At 36.7% G+C, this 22,220-nt stretch overlaps 1 protein-coding gene and 1 pseudogene across 5 annotated transcripts in view; both read right to left on the bottom strand.

The window, feature by feature from the left end:
- The window catches only part of KLHL7 (kelch like family member 7), a 56,560-nt gene that overhangs the window by 25,076 nt on the left and 9,264 nt on the right, over nt 1–22,220 (bottom strand). For 3 of the 5 annotated variants that reach the window (XM_070369740.1, XM_070369741.1, XM_005901253.3), the window contains exons 2-6: nt 14,610–14,712; nt 13,609–13,702; nt 13,209–13,333; nt 10,235–10,410; nt 7,357–7,531 (exon numbers count right to left, since the gene is read on the bottom strand). In XM_070369740.1, coding sequence (XP_070225841.1) covers nt 7,357–7,531; nt 10,235–10,410; nt 13,209–13,333; nt 13,609–13,702; nt 14,610–14,688 — 649 coding nt within the window. In that variant the 5' untranslated portion in view covers nt 14,689–14,712. Of the gene's footprint in view, nt 1–7,356; nt 7,532–10,234; nt 10,411–13,208; nt 13,334–13,608; nt 13,703–14,609; nt 14,713–18,985; nt 19,117–22,220 lie in introns of those variants that run through there. The other 2 variants (XM_070369742.1, XM_070369738.1) reach the window with 2 other exon arrangements.
- On the bottom strand, nt 12,640–13,003 carry LOC138987547 (small nuclear ribonucleoprotein G pseudogene; annotated as a pseudogene).

The following is a 22,220-nucleotide window of genomic DNA, read 5'->3' on the forward strand; positions in this document are numbered from 1 at the left end:
GATTCATAACTATTGTGATCTAAAATCTTTCAGCAATTACTTAATTTTGCCAAGTCAAGGGACATTCAGCAATTAAAAACTTTTAAGATGTCATTTCAAATCAGTGTGGGAAAAGTAGATTATTCAATAAATGATGATAGACAGTGATATGAAGAAAATACCTAACTTCATATTTTACTCTAAAGCAAATTCCAAATCAATAGAATATTTTTAAATGTTTTAAAGCCTTATAAATGAACTAAAGAAAAACAGTTAAAGTTAAAAAAAATATAGGCCCAGAATGAGGAAGCCTGAAAGTGAAAGTGAAGCCACTCAATCGTGTCCGACTCTTTGCAACCCCATGGACTGTAACCTACGAGGCTCTTCCGTCCATGGGATTTTCCAGGCAAGAGTACTGGACTGGGTTGCCATTTCCTTCTCCAAGGGATCTTCCCAACCCAGGGAATGAACCCAGGTCTCCTGCATTGCAGGCAGACACTTTACCATCTGAGCTACCAAGGAAGCCTAAGAAAAGACAAATAACACAGAACCTAAAAAAAAAAAATTAGAACTACATAAAATTTTAAGTTAAATTATTTTATGGCAAAAATAAAAAATAAAAAGACAATGACAGGATTTCCCTGGTGGTCTAGTGGCTAGGACTGTACTCCCAATGCAGAGGGACCAGGTTTGATTCCTCATCTGGGAACTAGATCCCACATGCAGCAAATAAGACCCAGTGCAGTCAAAAAAATAAGTAAATGTTAAACGAAAGAGACAATGACAAACTAGAAAAGAATTTATAAATCATATAAAAGACATATAAAAGATACTCAATAATATTCAGATGATCAAATAACAGAAAGTTAGATCATGTATCTGAACAAAGTTCATAGAAAAAGAACTAATTACAAATAACTCTGAAACATATGAAAAGATGCTCATGTGCTCTAGTCAGAGAAACACAAATTAAAATCAAAGTTTCTCATACATCAGACTGCACAAGATCAAACTATCTAGAACACGGTATGATAAAGGAAGCAGCAGTCTCCTACACTCCTGGTGGAGACGTTGATGAGTGCAAATTATCTGTGAAATTATTATTTCATACCTTTTAGCCAGAAATTTCCCCCTTTAGGATTTTATCAACCTAAAGTTCACTGTCAGGGAAGTGGTTAAAAATTATGGTTATCCACACAATAGAACATTAAATATGGTTATTGAGATGAACAAGGAAGGGTAATATGTACACACAGGATGAATTCAAGAAATAATGTGGAATGAAAAAAAAGCAAGATGGGAAAATTCCCTGGTTGGGGAACCAAGATCCCACAAGCTGACAGGAAGGCAGGCAAGGGAGAAAGAAAGACATAGAAGAGTACACAGAGTGTGACTTTATTTTAAAAATTTATATCTTTATTTATATATATTTATACATAATTTATACAAGCATGTGTCAATAAATGACTGTGTATGCACAGACTCAAGACTTCTTTTAGAAGGATATACTAGATAATAATGGTTACCTCCAGTGAGACTTTTCACTATCTACCCTTGAACTGTGTATGATGTACAGTATTACTGGTCCAAAAATAAAATAATGTAAGCAATTTTCAATACATCCAGAAAACACTTCTGTTCATGATGCTGTGTTGCGCTTTTATAAGAGGAGTATAGAGAGAAGACAGTTTTGGATAACAGGTTGTGAATGAATGAAAATCAGTATCAATATTTCTAGCATTTCTTTCCACTTTAGAGCATTAGTAGATGCACTGTGCATTAGAACAGCTGGCACACTCAGCAGCCAAGACTCAGATGCCTACTCTCAGTCAGGGGTCCGCAAACCTGCTCCAGAGGGCCAGACAGCAAATATTCTGGGCTCTGTAAGTCACATTTGGTTTCTGTCATATATTTTTGATTTGTTTTTTCACAATCCTTTACAACTGTGAAAAACCACTTTTCCTCATCCCCTCCTCTCCCACTCTAGTTGTAAGACTGTAGTTCTTAAAAGTGTAGCTCCCTGACTAGCAGCATCACTTGGAAACTTGTTAGAAATCCCAATTATTGAATGCTACCCCAGAACAGATCTTATGGGGTTTGAGAGCCACTGCTCTAGGAGGGCTTCACACAGGGTGGATGTGTCCTGCGGAATCTATGAACACAGTTCTCCCAACAACAGAACATAGGCAGTAGGGAAGGAGAGATTCAGGAGGGGAAGGTTCCAGACAACAGGCCATGGGTGCAACTGTACAACAGTTGCCAACTCTGGCCAACTGTGTCCACCCCTGGAGGAAGCACAGACTGTGGCTCCTTCACTGAGGGGCTGTTTCTCTCCCAGGACAGGGCTGAGGACAAGTTCTCTGGGACCTTTCCCTGAGAAGCCCCTTGCTCCTTAGGCTGATTCCTTTGGGAGTTAGTCCTTTGAGAGGCAGGTACTGTCATTTGAAGATTCTGAGTAAGAACTTGGTCTGACCCTTTGTGGTGGCTTTGACTATGATCTTCATTTTAGGACTCATTTTCTTTAGTTGTAAATTCTCTCCGTTTAGTTTTAGTCTACATTCCTATCATCTTTTCTGTTTTTCTTCTACCCTCAGAAGGCAGCCTGTAGGTCAGATGGTAGGAAGGTAACTGACAGTCTGAGGAAGGGAGGCCTTCTCTCCACTGAGCTTTATTCAGGCTTCAAAGCTGCATGTGCCTAGTCAAGGAATTTTAGAACTGTTCTTTATTAGAACAAGACAAAACAAAAAAAGAAAATGTAGCAAAGATTCCTGCTCAAGAGCCTAACCCCACACTTGGCTGGATTTCTGGAATAATGCCAATATTCTAAGTCAATTCAGAATCCACATAAGAACTAAGCACTATACTTTATTTAGACTGGCTAGTTTATCTTCAACAGCTTACTCCATGTGTGAATAAACAGATGCAAGTCTCCACCCAGTGAAACCAGAAATAGGACACAGCATGCAAATAGGGGTATAACAAAAAATCCGATATTAACATGTACGAAATCCACATAATGAAAGCACGAATCTAAAGGTGTCTTCTTGGTCTTGATTTTCTTTCACCTCCCTGTATTTAAAGAAACTAGGGACTACCTATGATCTACTTCTTTAAACTCCCTACACCTTGGTTTCAAAGACAGCAGCTTGGGTGAACTCTCCTTTTCCAGTTCTTTTCCCATCACCCCTTAAGGGATATGTTCTTGATTCATACCCTTTTTTCCCCTCGACACCATAACTAGAACCAAAAGGTATTATACCATGCACTGTCTTATGCTATTGCCACTCACGAAAAATGTTTATTAGATATTCATCTCAGATATTTTTAGTAAATATAGAGCATTCCACTGTATGGATATATCATAATACTTTCCCAAACTAGGGGACAGTATTGGGTCAACTTACCCTAAAACCGTAATATTATTAACTAGTAGCCATGGGATAAGTCTAACAGAAATTTTACTTTACTTCCAAATCAAGGGAAAGTGATACTATTTAATAATCAGGTGGGTGCCTAAAGCCTGTGCTCTGCAACAAGAGATGCCACCACAATGAGAAGCCCAGGTGCTACAACTAGGGTAGTCCTCGTTCATCACACCTACAGAAAGCCTGCCCACAGCAATGAAGACACCGCTCAGCCAACCAGAAAAGAAACACATGAAAGGAGAACTAGTGAACTGGAATATAGATTTGAAGAAATCACCCCAAGTGCAACGAAAAGCTTAGAAATTATGGAGTGGAGAACTGACAACCTTTTTAATTAAAATTCCCGAAGAAGTTGACACTATTGGAAGAGAAAATGGCTGAGAGTTTTCCAAACTTGATGAAAAACATGGATTCCTCAGACTCGGGAAAATGAACAAACACTGAGCAGGATAAACACAAACAAATGTCCAGCTATATTTGATGCTAAACATCAAAACCAACAGAAACCCTTTTAAAAAGCCACAGGCAAAAAATGCACATTGTCTACAAAGAATGACAACTACACTGACAGGAGACATCAATAGTAACGATGGAGGTGGGGTGGAATATCTTCAAAGTACTGAGAGAAAATACATTCAACTTAGAATTACATGCCCAGTTCACCTTTAAGAACAGAGTAAAAGAAAAAAAAGATTTTTATATAACTAGTAACTGAAACAGTTTAAAATCAATAGACTGTCAGTGTATGAACTTTATAAAGGATGCTCTTCAGGAATATAGGGAGAAGGTCTAAGATAAAAGAAGAAATGGTGTGCAAAGAGATGGACAAATATGGATAAATTTAAATACTATTAAAAAAAATTAAGTCCCATTTGAGAAGTTAAAAAAAAAACCACTAAAATACAGAACAAAAAACATTTACTGTTTGCATTATTCTTCTTTATAGATTTAGGTACAGCTTAAATACACATACTAAATTTTAAAATAGCACTATAGCAATATTTGTCAAAATCCTCAAACTCTCAGGAAAAAAGCAGTAACTTTTATCAGTATCCGCTAGAAATAAGTTTAAAATTCAGGAAAACAAAAGTAATTTCTTAATTATAGACATCTCTTACCTACTCCACTCATATCCACCTATATACCCCAACACATGTATCCAACTAACGTCAAAAGCCAGGTCCATGGCTCTAGGTGAGAACTAAAGGTATTCCCATCAGCGTAAGGGAAAGACAAGGCTAATATTTATCACCACCATAGTTAATTGAACACCATTCAATTAAAAACTTATTCAATGCAATTAGGCAATATAACAAAAGAAAAAAGTATAAATATTAAGGGAGAAAACTAAAATCATTATTTGCAGATCATGAATTATTTCCCTAGAAAAAAGAAGTCCACTGAAATTAAAAAAAAAAAAAAAAAGATCAATAATGACTAAAGAAAAAAAAATACAATCACAATAGCAACAACAAAAATATCTGAAAATTTTTTTTCAAGAAATATAGAATGTAAGAAAATTACAAGTTCTCTAGGGACACACAACAATTTAAATGAAGTACAACAATATTTAAGGGCTTCCCTGGTGGCTCAGATGGTAAAATATCTGCCTGCAATGCAAAGATGAATCATTCAACAATGATACTGGGTTAGAATCTTGCCAAACATTTAGGAGGGAAAATAAAGCTATGCTCTTATTTATTCTGGGTGGCATGAGATTATTTCATATGTAATCAATCTCAGTTGCTTAAGAAAAAAAAAAAAGAAATCCATAAATGCACAAAAGGAAAATTTAGGAAATTTAAAAAAATCATCTTGGACCAAGAAAGACCCTTCCAAACATATTTCTAAAGCTGGATATAAAGGAAAAGACTGATTAAGATTTATCAATACAAAAACAACTTGAGATTACACTTGCCATTTCAAGACGTTTTCTTTCCTCTCTCTTGAAAGCCACTCTCCAAAAACAAGGAAAGAAGAAGCAAACAAACTCTACCTCTGATAGTGCTAGAAGATTTGCAACTCCCAAAACAGTTAATGAAAACAGCTAGCAGACTGAATGTTAAACCTGAATAGTTATGGCAAGAGACACCAATGAGAAGCAAGCCAAATGATCCTGCAGAACCCTGGAATGATACAGAATACCCCAAAAGCTGGAGTGGGGATGAAATCAAGAGAACTCTAAAATTCTAAAATAAATGACCGCTGAATTGCCAGGTCTCCTTTCCCTACTGCAGTCAGATACCTATGCTTTTCCCACTATAGGAGACAGAAGGGTTGGTCTTTGGAGATTCTGAATCAGAGATGTCCAGATTCAGGGAATCACACAGAAAGCGGTGTAAACTGAAAACAGGGATTAAGTGAAAGCCTTCAAGTCAAAATGCTCCCCCATTCAGTTCCCAAATGCCTCCAACCCAACTACCTGAGAAAATAACTACAGATAATGACCTTTGGGGGTCCCCAATTTAAAAACTGTCTGGCTATCCTGATTATCCTACAGTTTAGTCCAATAAATGAGAAGACCACTCACATACATAGTATTATCAATTTTATAATAACACACTCTTATAAATATGATTCACAGATGATATGAAATATTTGTTTTCAACAACAAAAAGAAAAAAAAAAAAACCAAAGGCAAAAAAAAGAAACCAAAGAAAAAAAGAAAAAAGGAAGGCAATACAGGAAATGCAGGCAAGATAAGAAAATATTAAAGGCATTATAATGCTACTCTGGAATAAGATATTATAGCCATGAAATAAGAGAATAAAACTCACAGAAATACAAAATAACTGAAATAAAAGTGCTAAAAGAAAAGGCTATTTCCAAGAAAATAGAAAAGGCAAAGATGGATAGGAGAGACAAGAAAAGATGACAGACTCAATCCCTAAAAAATCACAATATCAGCAATAAAGAACTGAGAAATCTGTGGCTGAATAGAGAATGCCAGTGTGATAACTAAAAAAAAGATGAAAACCAAGGTACATTACTGTGACCCTTCAAAATACCAGGGATTAAAAGAAAATAAAGTGTTACATGCTTACAAGGAGGCATACTAAATAAACTGGCATCAGATTTCTCAAAAGTAACACTGGAAGCTAGTAAACAATGGGAAATGCCTTAAAATTCTAACTGGAAATGATTTTTCAACATAATTCTATACCTAGTTTAACTATCCTTCAACATTTTATGATAAAATAAAGATGTGATTTGTCAAATTTCCAAATATTTACTGATCATATACTCTTTCTCAGGAAGCTTTTAAGGATATGTGCAATCAAACAGAATTTAGGAAGGGGAAGACGTGCGTTTGAGGAAAATAGTGAAATCTAACTTAGGAAAAGAGTGAAAGAACATCCCAGGATGGCAGAGAAGTCCCAGGATGAGAACTGTGTCTTAAGTTTACACCTACAATGCAAACACTTCATACTGAAACAGGCAGAAAGAAGGCTCTATCAACAGTGTTGCCAAAGAAAGAAAAGCAACAGATTGTTTAATTGTACAATTTTATTAAGTGGCATTTTACAGAGGGGTTGGAACTCAAGTCTGCAAGTCAAGAAAAATTAAGTGCATCAAAAGAGAATGTGGCAAAAAATGTGCTCCAGGTGCAACAAACCAACATTTTTCTTCAAAAAAGAAAATGTGATCACAGTACACTACTTAGCTCAATTATTTTAAAAGGAAATAAAACACATAAAATGAAAGTTGCTATACATGAAAGGAGACAAAGTCTAATTTTTTACCTTCTATCCCAGGTGTTCCTATAAAATAACGGATGGGGCTAAGTTCCTTCCAGATAGACAGTTGAGAATCCCAATAGATTAACTATACAGAAGGGCTAAGTCTCAAGTGTTTCTCCCTGGCTGCCCCATCTGATCCAATCTGAAAGGTTTTAAGTCCATGAGAAACTGGCTAGATGATCAGGTTATAAATGGATATTAAGGAAACTTACTTATCACCATTTTAAGGCATTCGGGATTGTCTTGAATAAGTGGTTCAGCTTGTACTGTTTTACTTAAGAAATTCTTTGAGATAAGAGGAAACCTGACTTTAGCAAGGATGTCAACCATAAAAGGCTGGCGATTAGGTTCATCATATTTCAACCACCTGACTGCAGCATCATAAACCTAAGGGGAGAAAAACAGCATGGTAAAATTTTCAGATGGCAGCAGCACTTCCAATTACCTATGTTTACTCTCCCAGTGAAGGGAAAGAATCTCATTAAGACATAACTGCTTACCCCAAATATCTTATTCAGATACTTGTTTTCATCCCCAAATACCCATCTTTACTTCAGAACAGTTTACACAATGCTCTAGAGATTCTTCTAGGTAATATGCTTTATAGAACTTACTACTACTGCATAATGTAATGATAAGGAGGATGTTGAATACATACTTTTAAATTGCTTTTAAACAAAATATAACTTCTGTTTTGGAAGGAGATATGATATACATTTCCCACTGAAAAAAATCTATTGATCAATGCTAGTTTCAATATATGCTTATATGGTACCAGGAAAATGTGTTATTTCCTCAGAGGCCTTCTACCCCAAGAGATATGAAGGTCATCTAAGATTTTGTTTCAATCTAATATTCCTGAATTATGAACTGATAGACCTATGTGCTTCCCACAAACTTTATGATATAAAAATTCTATACATATAGAAGGAAATTAGAGTATTTATGTAAGAATTGCTTTCTAAAATAAATAATTCCTTTAACTACCAAAAAAGTGCCAAGTTTATTAACATAATTTGATCTACAAATCACTAGTTTAAACACACTGAAAAAAGTCTAGTATTTCATATACCACATACTTTTAGGTCATATTAATAAGGCCTAAATTTAATTTCCCCATGAGTCAGTTAAATTTTTTATAGGAATTAGTCTTTTATTTTTTTTTTTTTTATTTATTTATTTTTTTTACATTATTTCAAAACTGTAGTTCCCATATCTCAAAATTTTGATGAAAGTTACATGACACTGTATTTATGACAGGCCTTAAATAACCACTCTCATGCATTTGGGACTGCAAGTTCAGACAAGTTCACATCATTATTACATTCCTTGGGTTTACAGAGGGCAAATTTTATGATCCAAGAAGTACAGTCCAGCCAAGCAGGTAAGTGGGTTCAGATTTATTGTGAAGATGCACTGTTCCACCCTTTTCTGTAGCCTATGATACAAGTCCAGAAGTGTGTGCATTTAATAAAATTAATGGAAATTGTCCATTTCAAATTACCCAAGCCATTGGATGCTCAGAGTATCATAAATGAGTAAATGAAACCCAAAGATAAAAGTCAAACTTTATACTGCTAAAAAATTTCAACTTCCACCTCCATCACTGAAGCATTTATTAGTTACCATCAGGTGGAAAATCTGACCAATATGGGTTTTATATGCCTCTTTAGAACTTGTACACACTAGTTTATATTGCTAATAGTAAATAAAAGCTGATGTTATAAAGTAAGAAGAGGAGTTGTAGTCACTCATTCCCTGACTCATTCAACAAACATGTCATTAGTGTTTAAGTCCATTAAGCATAGGACTATACAGATGGAGGGCAGGGCTCCTGTCCTGCCAGGGTTCACTTTTGAGTGACAATTTTAAGGCTAGACAGGAAACCCTGAGCAACTGAGAATTGGCTGATTGGCTAAGCTAGTCTTTTATTTTTAAATAAGTTCTTTATTGGGATAGTTTTTGATTTACAGAAAAATTGGAAAGATAGTGTAGAGAGTTCCCATATACCCTGCACTTAGATGTTAATTGGTACATTAGTATAAAACTCTCATCATAAATAACGAATAAATGTTGATACATTAAGGTCCATACTTTAAAAAAATCCTTTAGTTTGTCTAATTTTCTTTTTCTGTTCCTCAATTCCAAAGAAGATACATTACATTTAGTCATCTTATCACCTTAGGCTCTTCTGCTGCTGCTAAGTCACTTCAGTCGTGTCCGACTTTGTGCGATCCCATAGATGGCAGCCCACCAGGCTCCGCCATCCCTGGGATTTTCCAGGCAAGAACACTGGAGTGGGTTGCCATTTCCTTCTCCAATGCATGAAAGTGAAAAGTGAAAGTGAAGTCACTCAGTCCTGTCCGACTCTTCACGACCCCATGGACTGCAGCCAACCAGGCCTCTCTGTCCACGGGGTTTTCCAGGCAAGAGTACTGGAGTGGGTGCCATCGCCTTCTCTGTAGGCTCTTCTAGACTATGACAGATTCTCAGACCTTCCTTGTTTTTGACAATTTTTGATAGTTGTGAGTTCTAATCAGTATAGACTGTCTCTCAATCTAGGTTATCTCATGATTAGGCTGGGGCTATAGTTTTTTTGGGAGGAAGACAGAGATGACATGCCAGTCTCATTATATTAAGGGTATGTGCTATCAACATGGTATCACTGATTTCCATGTTATATAATACATTATCACAAACTTTTTGACTTAAATTACAAAGAAGGATGGGGAACTGAAAACAGAGATTAAATGTCTGCATATTAAAGCATTACCCCATCTAGCTCCCAACGCTGCACCCAGCTTACACCTCTGACAGTTTATATGACAGTTCTGGAGATCACAGTCCAAAGTGGGTCACACCCTGGGCAAAAATCAAGGTGTCAGCAAGGCTGCCTGAAGGCCTAGAGGTGAAACCATTTTCCTGACTTTCCTAACATCCAGCAGCCATGAAACAGAATTTGGAATACTCTAGTGTAAATACTGTCTCTCCTAATATGATTTTTTTCTTTGTCATGTATTCAAAAATGAAGTGTAAGAAATTCATAGGAACATTTTTACTAAGAATAATGTGGGAAGGCAATTTAGTTACCTGATCCTCTGCTCTCACAGTCAGAGTGTCCTGGTTGAGGAGATGTGTAACTCGCTTGACATCAAGTTGTAGAAATTCATCAGTTTTATAAACTTCAGTAAAATGCTGATGAATAAAGTCATCCGCAGTTGCTTTCAATTCAGGACAGTCTAGACACTCTGCTAATACACTTATACCTGAAGATAGAAAATAAATGAACCAAAATACCTTAAAGATACAGTAATTGACTCTAGGAAAATGAGATAATAAATTTCATAAATCTTTTCCATTGATTTGTCTATTGTTATGCCAGCATGATATCATCTTATATGTGGCTGAATTTGGTACTTGGTAGGACAGACCCTCTTCAATGTTTTTTCAAACTTTTCTTGGCTACAAGTAAAACATTTTCTCTTGCAAATAAATTTTAAAATAAGCTTATAATGTTCTACTTTTTAAAAATTCTAATATGTCTTCAATTAGGGTTGCTAAATATTTGGATTACTTTAGGGACAGTTGACAGATCTCCACTTAGATTTTTTTAGTGATCTTCAATGTAATTAATTGATTATTAATGTTATGTATCAGGAATCTGCAAAATACTGTCCATGAGCCAAATTATTCACCTCTAGCTGTAGCGTCAGCAGCTAAGAATATTTTTCCTATTTTTAAAGGGTTGTGAAAAAAGGGAGAGTAGGGGAGAGAAAGGAGGGGAATGTACTAACCAATAAGATGGCATGCTATATACTCATGGTAAGCAGTCGGCTACATATGAATGTTTAGGCTCCCAATAGGGAAATGATACTATCACCAAAAACCAGTATTTATTTATTAATTAATTTTTGGCAGTTGAATTTGTGGTTATTATATAACCAAATAATCATGTGGATCAATAAAATATGAATGTGAAAAGTAGTTGTTTCTATGAAGACTAATTCTAAGGTGTTAAGACAGACTTGAAATAGCTCACATCAAGCATGACCAAGACAATTGATAAAATCTAAGAAAACACTGCAAAATTCTAGAAGGATTCTGTCATCAGACTTCTTGCTGAGTTATCAATTTGTTTTAAGGAAATTAAGAATAAAAAATCATAGATGATATATTATTGGTGTGACTTATGTAAGACAGATTTAGGTAAAATCAGTATTTATAGAGTTGGGCTTAGCATCAAACAGTAGCAGATTGCTATATTTATATTACACTAAAATGCAATCTTTACAATTGATAAAAACCTTTAACCACTTACTACATTAATGAAATTTAAATTAGCCAACTAACTACTGTTCTGATTATGCCAAATAAGGAAATTTCTATTGTTACCGTATTTTTTCTTGACTGCACTGATGGAAACCTTCAGCACCAAATAAGGAAATTTCTATTGTTACCATATTTTTTCTTGACTGCACTGATAGAAACCTTCAGCACAAAATTGAACACTAGCATGTTTCCATGCAAAGACTATTTGCTATCAGTTTCAGATACATATAGATTAACTATTTTATTTCTAGTTTAAGAGTTTTCATAAATATAGGAATGAGTACTGAAATACAAAAGTGCCTTCAGCATCTGTTGCTATGGCTTTAAGTATTTTTATATAAGTATAGCATGTTGCTACTGCTGCTGCTAAGTCGCTTCAGTCGGGTCCAACTCTGTGCAACCCCACAGACGGCAGCCCACCAGGTTCCCCCGTCCCTGGGATTTTCCAGGCAAGAACACTGGAGTGGGTTGCCATTTCCTTCTCAAATGCATGTTAGCGTAGTAAATTATGTTTGTTTTTTTAACACTGAATCATTCTGGCATTTCTAAAGTAAATCCTTGCTCCTCTTCCTATACACACAAAAAATCATTGCTGAGGTTATTTTTTATTTTGGAAAATGCTGATACAGTATTTTATGGCTTGTTTCTGCTGAGGTTAATAGGTTCTCCCTAAAAGCAGAGACATTACTTTGCCAACAAAGGTCCGTCTAGTCAAGGTTTTTCCTGTGGTCATGTATGGATGTGAGAGTTGGGCTATGAAGAAAGTTGAGCACCGAAGAATTGATGCTTTTGAAGTGTGGTGTTGGAGAAGACTCTTGAAAGTCCCTTGGACTGCAAGGAGATCCAACCAGTCCATTCTGAAGGAGATCAGCCCTGGGTGTTCTTTGGAAGGAATGATGCTAAAGCTGAAACTCCAGTACTTTGGCCACCTCATGCGAAGAGTTGACTCATTGGAAAAGACTCTGATGCTGGGAGGGATTGGGGGCAGGAGAAGGGGACGACAGAGGATGAGATGGCTGGATGGCATCACTGACTCGATGGATGTGAGTCTGCGTGAACTCTGGGAGTTTGTGATGGACAGGGAGGCCTGGTGTGCTGCGATTCATGGGGTCGCAGAGTTGGACATGACTGAGTGACTGAACTGAACTGAATCTCTTTTTTTTTTTTTTTTTGGCTATTACAAAAGTTTATTTAACAAAAAAGTAAGAAAATGTACACAACCCAATTTTTCTGGTAGTAAAATGTGGAGAGGGGACACATGGAAGCGTTGATTTCTCTGGTGAACACAGCCATTGTTCATACTCGTTCCAAGGCTTCTAACATGATGATACTATTTCCTCGTATTACCACCATTCCAATATTGTTCTGTTGCCCACTAGTTGCCATCTCCACACATTCATCTATCACAAGATTCATAAAGGGATCAAATCCCCACAATATTCCTTGGACATGTCTGCCACCATTTAATTTTAATGATAACTTCTTGTCCATAAATTTCTTCAACTTGGGAGGGTGTGCTTTGCTCATGTCTACTCCACTGAATCTCCTCCTAAAATATATTCCTGCAAAATTTTTTAGTGAACATCTCAAGATTAAATAAGGAAAAAAGAAGATTAAATAAGGATACTTAAAACCATGCCTTTTTTCTTTATTAAAATACAAATTAAAGTGTTTTTTTTTATTTTATTTTTTATTTTTTAAAGTGTTTTTTTTTAATAGGAATCTCATTTCTTACCAAGACAGTTTGAAGCATCAACTTGTTCTTTCAAAAAATCAACACACATTTTCTTCACAGGTTCAATCTGGTACTGATTTGCTGCATCTAATAAGGACTGAACATTGTTGCTATTCACAGAAATTCTGTAAATAAGGTGAAATGAATATCAATTTCCTACAATTTATTGTTTAAATAATACTGTGGTAAAATGTATCCTACTGGCCCCTAAAATTAAACAAAAAAATTAAGATTTTTCAGCCTTTGAACTAGTATAGCATAGGATCCTCAAACCCCACCCCTACTACCCTTATAGTTTTTCATTCTGAAGAATGTGGAACACACCAACTTGTTATAATAATACTTTTCCATGGCAGATCCTGACCTTACTTCTCCACAGCAGAAATGATCCTTAACTTACCTAGCTGTATAAGCAAATTCCACAAGTTGTTCAATAATGTCAGGTTCAGCATCTTTGAGCTCCACTTCAAAGGACTTTGATTCAAGCATGTTAGCTAATACAAAGAGAAGAAACATAAGTGGCATAAGTACTTCCATGAGTCTAACTGAAGAACCAGATCATTCTAGGCTGTGTTAAATGTTAGAGAAAAATAGCATGACAGACACCTCTCTGAAAGAAAACACCCTAGAAAGCCCACCCACCACTGCCCTATAATAAATGCAAATTAATTCTCCATACTTGAGATGTGCCTTAAAATAAGATATTAGTCAATTAGTGTACTTAAAAAAAAAAGGCCAAGTAAACAGAAAGACATAAATCTAGATTCAGTATTTCCCCAACTCCTACATTAATTTGGTAGCATTCTCTTAAATTGCTATGGGAAAAATGCCTCTGATACAGCTGGAACAGACCTATAAAAACAATGACAATTAAATATACATAGTCAGCTTTCAACAGCAAGGCTCTCATTCTTCCCCAAAACCCTAGTAGGTAGCCAGGGCATTAAAGAGAAAACTTGAGGCAGATATATTATATAACTTGATCAAGCTCATAAGCAGTACTAAGTAGAAGAACCAGGACTCGGACCCAATTCTCAACTCCAAAATATGGCTTTTCTTAGTATGTTATATTTCATTTTTCATTTTATTTCATTTAACTTGCTAGATAAAATGCCATAAGACTTATCTGCTCCTTTGCCTTTTCATCTGAGATTAAGAAAAAAACCCAGTATTCAACTAGAAGCTGTACATTCATTAATAAACACTTAGGGGCCTTTAGGGCTAACAAAAGGACAGGTCTCCTTCGAGCAATCATCACCATGACCACTCTTCAATCTCTTCACTGTTCTATGGCCTTAAGTGCTTTTAAAACTGGCATATTAAATATGAAAATGGCATATTTCCATTTAGACTTCACCTAAATCTCAGAAAAAATATTATGTTTCATCTTCAGATACTTACTTGTGAACATTAAGTTAAAAAAATGACTGGCTGCAGCAAGGACAACACGATGAGCAGGTATCTTTCTTTCCTGGACCATAAGGATCACATCACACAGCGTTTTCTAATCAAGAGAGAAATAAATACAATTAAAAAGGGCTCAATGGGAATGGCTAGGCAAAGGAAAAAACAGGTGCTGACCAAATGCTTTATCTCTATTTTCCATTTAAATCCAGTATTTCCCCAGCACAGATCTTGTTTATAATGTAAAATCTATTTACGAAGGACTTACAGAGTTGCTGTCATGAGTTTGGTGTATCAAAATCTGGCACTAAAGCTCCCAATAATCAGAAAAAAAAAAAAGATCTTTAAAATCAGAAAAAAAAAAGTACGAACCTTTGCGGGAAGCCAATTTTTTATTTTTAATCTGACACTAATTCTAAGATGTTTCTCATAGTGAGATTTTACGGGGACATTAAATGACAACGTCCTTGGTGGTTTTTCAAACAAAACAATATACTTTTAAAAAACTGTCCTTGATAAAATGTAGAGTACACACTGCATTTTCCAAGAAAGTTGCCTTCACAGACCTAACCCGAAACAGGAACAACTCAGAACATAGAGTAGATGAACCAAGTGTCCACTGAGCACTCTTTCCTTAAATAACACTTCTCTAATATGCACTTCTGATAAGACCTGGAGAGCAGCCAATTTTAAATTGTGATATCTAACCAAGGGCAAATGTGTCACTGTAGGTTACTGAAAGAAGGCAAATCTAGATTGTATACTTAAAAGTGTTAGAAACATGGGGAACATTAAAGTTTAAGATTTACTTTACTTACTTAAAGATGAGTTTCAAGAAAAAAGAAATGTCTTATTTATCAAATAAAATTTCAATTTCTTAATGAAGTTAAAGATATAATGTATAGATTTGGCTCAGAAAAAAATATGTAAAGCACTCTCTTAGGCACTGGGAATACGAGGCAAATAATATTTTCAGAGTAATAGTACTCACAAATCTCAATAATGGCCCAATAGCTCAGAAGATATAGAATTTTGCAAATTTAGGTATTTTACTAAAACTACTGATAATAGTTTCTGATAGATAAATCACTATTTCCTACATTACTATTCCACGAATAAAAACCCAAATAAGATAGTAACACTTAGAATGAGAAAAGAATGCGTCCCATTTTTTTAGAACCCTAAAAATGGGTTCTTAGTGGGCTAAGAAATGAACATTTCATTCTTACAGCTTACTTAAGGACTTTTTTTTTTTTAAGCTTCCCTGGTGGTGCAGACAGTAAAGAAACTGCCTGCAAATGTGGGAGACCAGAGTTTGATCCCTGGTTTGAGAAGATCCCCTGGAGAAGGAAATGTCAATCCCCTCCAGTATTCTTGTCTGGGGGAATTACATGGATGGAGGAGCCTGGTGGGCCACAGTCCATGGGTTCACCAAGAGTCAGACACGACTGAGCAACTAACACTACTAGGAACTACAGACTATTGCTTAGACATTATATGCAGATCATAAGTAAAGCCACTGTTACTCCAATAATGTCTTACATTTTTATTTCCATTTATTGGGGAAGGGGTACAGAATAGGCATAGCTTGCAGGTGATTTTGCTGCACCAAAAAATACTAGGTTGCAAAACCAAGCCAATTATTTGGTTACCATCAAAAACAAGCTGATCAAGTTTGCTTAAGAGGAAGAAAGAGAAAAAGACAGGGAGAAGTGAGGGAGGGAAGGAAAGAAAAAAAGAGGAAGAAAGAATACTGACAGAATAGCAAGCAAATTAGATAGGAGAGGGACCTATGGCTGCTGACGGGAAGTTCCAGAAAATGTCAGGTTAAACTGAAAAGCAGCAAAAAACCTTCCCAAGGCATACTTGGGGATGGGAAATGTTAGTGCAGTGAATTAACAGACACAGAAGAAGTCAGGGAAATCAGAGGGCTCTTTGTACAATTTAGTCTTAGTCTAAGATTAATCTCTAGCTGGATATAAATGTGTACAGCAAGTGGGAGGAGGTGAAACGGGAGCAATCGTTTACATCCAAATGGTCCATTTATTTGACTGGACTACAACAGATTAATAGGTCCTATTCAACAAGAAATGGGACTGACCTAAAGAGAGAAGTCCCTCCTGCTATCTATCCTTGAGGAAGAAGGGTATGCACAAATAGGAAATGGGAAGAGACAGAGACTCAGGAAGCTGGAGAATGAAAGCCCGAAGTGAACAGAACAGAAACTTAAACAAAACTACCTTTTGAACAACATATCTTCACTGGATTAAACAAACCAAAAAACCTTGCAATTTCTGTTTATGTCCTCCCATATTTGTTAGATCTTTGTATTTATTATTTTCAGCTTTTGAATCTTAAGTCTCTTATAAAAGCATAATTTTTGTGTAACTTTGCCTGAGGGTCCCACAAAGATAATTTTTAATAGAGTTTAACATAATCCTGTTTATCACTAATAACTTAATTTCATTTTACATATGCTATCTTTTTAAATGCTATTTATTATTTCCTTGCTATCTTCATTTTTTTTTAACTGTCAGTTGTTACTTTGGTCACATATTCTTTGCTTTTTTTCCTCTTTCAGGGACTTACATAGAGTCTGTCAAGTATTTGCAAACTGAGTCCAGCAGGGTATTGTTCTAGGCATGCAAGAAGGGTTCAAGAACAATATATCTATTAATGTAATTCATCATACTGATGGGTTAAAAGAGAAATTTTTCACATAGAAAAGCTTTAATATATGGCAAAAGGGTGTGTGATAATATTAAAAATTCATTTCCTAAGATTCTTTAATAAAGAAAATGATGTGTCTGTATGCTTAAGGTCATTCATCAGAATCAACAGCAAACATCACATTTAATAGTGAAACAGAAGAGGCATTCTCATTAAAGTTTGAAATATATATATACACATATACACACATCCTGTCACATTTTTCTGGAATTTTTAGCCATATCAGTACAGAAATAAAGATAAATCAATTTAACACTAGAACTCATATTGAAAGTCAGTAAAGTAGCTAGACAAAGAAGATAAATATGAAAAGGCAATTAGATGTAATATGTCATTAAAAAAACCACACAAATTAGAAAAAAAATCCTAATCACAGCAGTAAGAAAATAATTAAATATCGAGAAATAAATCTAAACAATGTGAGGGACCTACATTAATGGGAATTTGGCATATGATAAAGATACCATTTCAAGTATGTGGTAAGGAGGTGGGGCACAGGTAATGGGTAATGTTTAAGGCAGTGAAGTTATTTTGCTTGATACTCTTAACAATGGATATATGTCATTATACATCTGTCAAAACCACAGAATGTACAAAAAACGAACTCTAAGATACACTATAGTTAATAATTTAACAAGGCCTCATCCAGTTTAACAAATGCCTCACACTCAGACAAGATGTTAATAAGAGGGGAAACTGGGGCAAGGGGATGAAAGGAGTAAATGGAAAGTACTTTCCGCTGAATTTTTCTGTTAAAACTGCTCTAAAAAAAATTAAGTTTAATTTAAAAAAGGTGGTGAGAGATTTGATAACTGACAAAATGGTATTGGAGTGGCTGTTACCAATTTATGAGAAAATAAATAATAGTTTTCTCTCTCATAAAGTGCTCTCTCTTCCTCTGGTGAAGGTAAGTACTGGGAAGGAAGTCTCAGTCCTTTTCTCCATCCGTCGCTGGTAGAAGAGTGACTGCAGGATGAGCAAGAGCATAGCAGAGGTCACTGACCACACGGAGCCAGGTCTCCCAGCTCACTCTTCCAGGAATCTGCTCCCCCAACAGAACTGAATTCACTGGGACAGGCTTGCCTCCATCTGTGGCAGGAGAGGACTGTTTCCATTCCTCAGCTGCTCTGCCTCAGATTGGGTGGGAAAGTTTTTAGTTAAGGGGGAGAAGAGGAGGAAGCCCACTTTATGCTCAAGTCAAGGCCATGCTCACTAGTCTTTCGCCATTAATTTATGTCTCCTGTGTCTATTTCTGAAATATTTAGAACCAGAGGAAGAGGGTCCCTCAAACCACTATGGATAGACACTCAAACCAAGGCAAACAGCAACTCTGGGGCTGCTTTAGGGTTTGCAAGTATTAGGCACTTCTGTGGGGAAAGTCCTTTGGCTTGAAAAGACTCCCCTCAAAACTCCCCTAAAGGCAGGCATTTTAGACATGCGTTTGTGGAATGACCTTTTGCTCTCTTTAGGTAGTTGCCAGACAGGCCTGCAAAAAGGCACTTTAGGTTCCTGTAAGTTCCACAGCATTGCATGAGGTTCTAGCTTTCTGCGGTATGTGCTGGCGTTAGGAGAAGGCATGCAAGCAGCAGTCCCAAATTCTGTTCTTCACTGTATCCCAAGGAGAGGACTGAGGAATGACTAACCTTTGGATTTATGTGGCTTGTCAACAAGGTTCTGCAATCAGTCCCTCCCAGCGTGAATTCAAGTTGACCCTGGGTACAGATCCCTGAGTAGACTGTAGATTCAACTATAGTTGGGTGGTGGATTTAAATCACTGAAAGGATAAATGAAAATGGAACCCTTATTACACAGGAATAAATCATCATTTTGGATTGAGATTTACTAGAAAAGCCTCAGGGAAGCCCAGAAAAGCCTCAACAAAGCAATAATAAACCCAAAGGTTAAGAGAAAAAAATAATTTACATGACTTTAGAAATCTTTTTTGTTCAGAAAAACAGCACTGGGCTTAAATACATGTATAATCAGGATAAGGCAAGTGGGAAAGTAAAAGAAAAACAAAGGAACACACCTAGATTAATAAAGGAGAAGATTTCCTTCCTTAAGGGAAATATATGACAAGCTCAGTCAAACAGCTTTGAAAAGAAAAGCAGATAAATTTTGGTGCAACTGATCTTTAAAAGATGAGATTAGAGGGGAAAAAAGGTTACTTTTGTTGTTATTTATTCAATGAAGGTGATGTGGACCAAAGAGATATATAACAAAGGAAGAAAGAATTCAGGAGACTAAACAATCTCTCTCAGAAAGAAGTTTGACCTAGGAATTTTTAATAAGATTTCTTTTAAAGCTAAAGGTAAGAAATCAAACACATAATTAAAGGACTGCCCTCGAAAGACTGGGACAGTTGTAGTAGGTGATTACAGTAAGTTCAGAGTGATTTGAAAAGGGGAAATGAAGATCAGCAATAACATACTGCATGCATTATTAAATAATCTGCAAGGTGATCTGGTCAGAAGACAGGAATGGTAAATGCTCTAGTGAAACATATCTGCGAAGTTCCTGGAAATTAAGACTATGGGAGAGTACTAGGTCCCATTAAGGGGAGCCAAATAATTCAGACCTGTTAGATGCCGGGCTTCCCCGTAATTAAAATTACCTTACTGAGGGTGGTTAAGGGTTGGCAGTAAACCTAACACAGACCTCTTATATTTTCTACCATGGCGATGTCTATAGACTTTGAAAGGCACTAGAAGTAGGTTAGCAAAACATCTGGGGCCAAAATGAAAAGGAAAAGAGGCATTTGATCTCAGCAATGTTAGCTCTACAGGATAGGAAAATATTCAGCTTAAATAGGTTAGCTACTCAGTTGGGGTTGTCTGGAAGGAACAAATGGACACAAAGACACCGCCCACTTCGACACAAATAGGAAACAGAAAGGAATGCGTCTGCTACCACCAAGTTTTCCAGGCCTGGCAAACAAAAGATGAAGAAAGGCAAGGTTTCGAGGAGCACGTTGTAAAGGGCCACGGGCCTTAGAGGAGTCTGTTAAAGGTCACGATCCAGCTGAGACGAATGGAGGGGAAAAAAAGAAAAGGCTCTTCCATGAACTAAGATTAATACATAGAAGGAGATTGGATCACTCTGCTGTACGCTTGAAACTACACCGTAGAGTAACTATACTTCAATGTATTTTATACACACATATATGTGAATATATAAGGAATTTCACAGCAGGTGAGGATTGTAATGACACAGAGGTGCAGAACAACCAGGAGGATCAGAACTGCGGAGGATTCAAGGCCACAAACTGCTCTGCACAACCGCCCATTACGAATTCGAATCCCTCTCCTCCCAAACAGGAGGGAAGACTTTGTCACTAGACAAAGCTCAACTATTTTGGCACCGAGTTGCCAGGAACACAAGGTTCAAATAAATGAAAATTAATCCTAAACGTGCAGGATGGACCACAAGGAGAAAAGAGAAACTCTAGCAGAGTCAGCAGCTGAGAAACTCCGCTGGCAAATTTCCATGGAAAACAATGTATCCTATGCCAACAAAGCATTATCATGCATAGATGAAATTCCTTCTCCAGTAAACAGTGTGCCCATTAGCCTCCTCATCAAAGTGATTCCTCCAGGCTGAGTTTAGTCTTAGGGTCTATCAATTACAGACAGCTGACAAAGGCTAGCAGTCTGTCAAAATCAAAGCCAAGATTTTCTTTGAAAACTGTTTCACCAGAAACAAAGTTTCTGCTCTGATTTTGGCTGGCAACAATAACAGTGGGTTAGGACCATATTATATTGTGTCAACATCTTTTCTATTTATTGAGAGATGGGAGATGTGCTTGTATAGTTTCAAGTTTGTGGGGATGGGGGTGACACTATGCTAATCTTAAGAGTCCTGAAGACCCTCTGCCATACTGAAAACGTGACACAAACTACTCTGAAATTGGAGAAGTTCTGGAAGTGCTCAATTAACAGTCTATTCCGATGGAAGACAGCCTACACTGAAGGTGCTGGAGAAGTTATCCTGACTTGACCTTAACACTTAAGTGAATGCCTTATGGCTGACACTCAGCAGCATAAGAAAATAGGGAGAGCAGACTTTTGCATTTCAACTGCTTTAACTGACAGGGAGATTACACATGTGGGAATTCAACAATAAGGGGGTTCATAACAGACAGACTTGGGGGATTTTGTTGTTAGTATGGAATTAGAGTACTGTCATTTGTTCACTGCAGACAATCTAGAGAGCTATGAATGACATCTTGGCTGAGAACAATTTGAGATGAGAAATGAAGTGCCCTTCCAAGTCTAGAGTTAACAGATATCTACCCATTCCACACCTTTCTGCATTCCACAGCTTTCTGGAGTAAAAAATTAAATAACTTCCTGCACCATTCACCGTTCTTCAGAGGCTACACAAAGGAACAGTCAATTGGTAGAGGATGCCCTGTCAGCATCTGAGAACAAAGCACTCCCTGTGCCAGTAACAGAACACCTAGAAGACAAAGCAAACAAAGACAAACAAAACGAACTCACAGTACTGTGTCCAGTTAACGTCTGTGAGAGAGCTGGTGCCTGGTTCAGCTCTCTAAGATTCTCAACTCAGAGAGTTTATCTGAAGATCAACAGCCAAATGAGACATAATACAACACCCTACTGACAGACGAGCAGCTACCTAGTAATCCCCCATAGGCAGCGCTTCTCTAGTGAAATAAAGTTGGAAGACGAGGCTTTGCTTGAGAAGAACACCTTGTAAATTCCAATAATCTAAATTTTATAATCTGAATACTCATGTGTCCTGCAAGAGGGGCAGTGGGGAAGACGGCTGGGCCCAAGTCCAGCATACAGAGTCCACCGTAAGACACATCTTACCTGTCCTATTGAGTAGATGGGGAACTCAAGCAGAAGTATGTGA

The sequence above is a fragment of the Bos mutus genome, chromosome 4 (assembly GCF_027580195.1).
Source record: "Bos mutus isolate GX-2022 chromosome 4, NWIPB_WYAK_1.1, whole genome shotgun sequence".
NCBI classification, from domain to species: Eukaryota; Metazoa; Chordata; class Mammalia; order Artiodactyla; family Bovidae; genus Bos; species Bos mutus.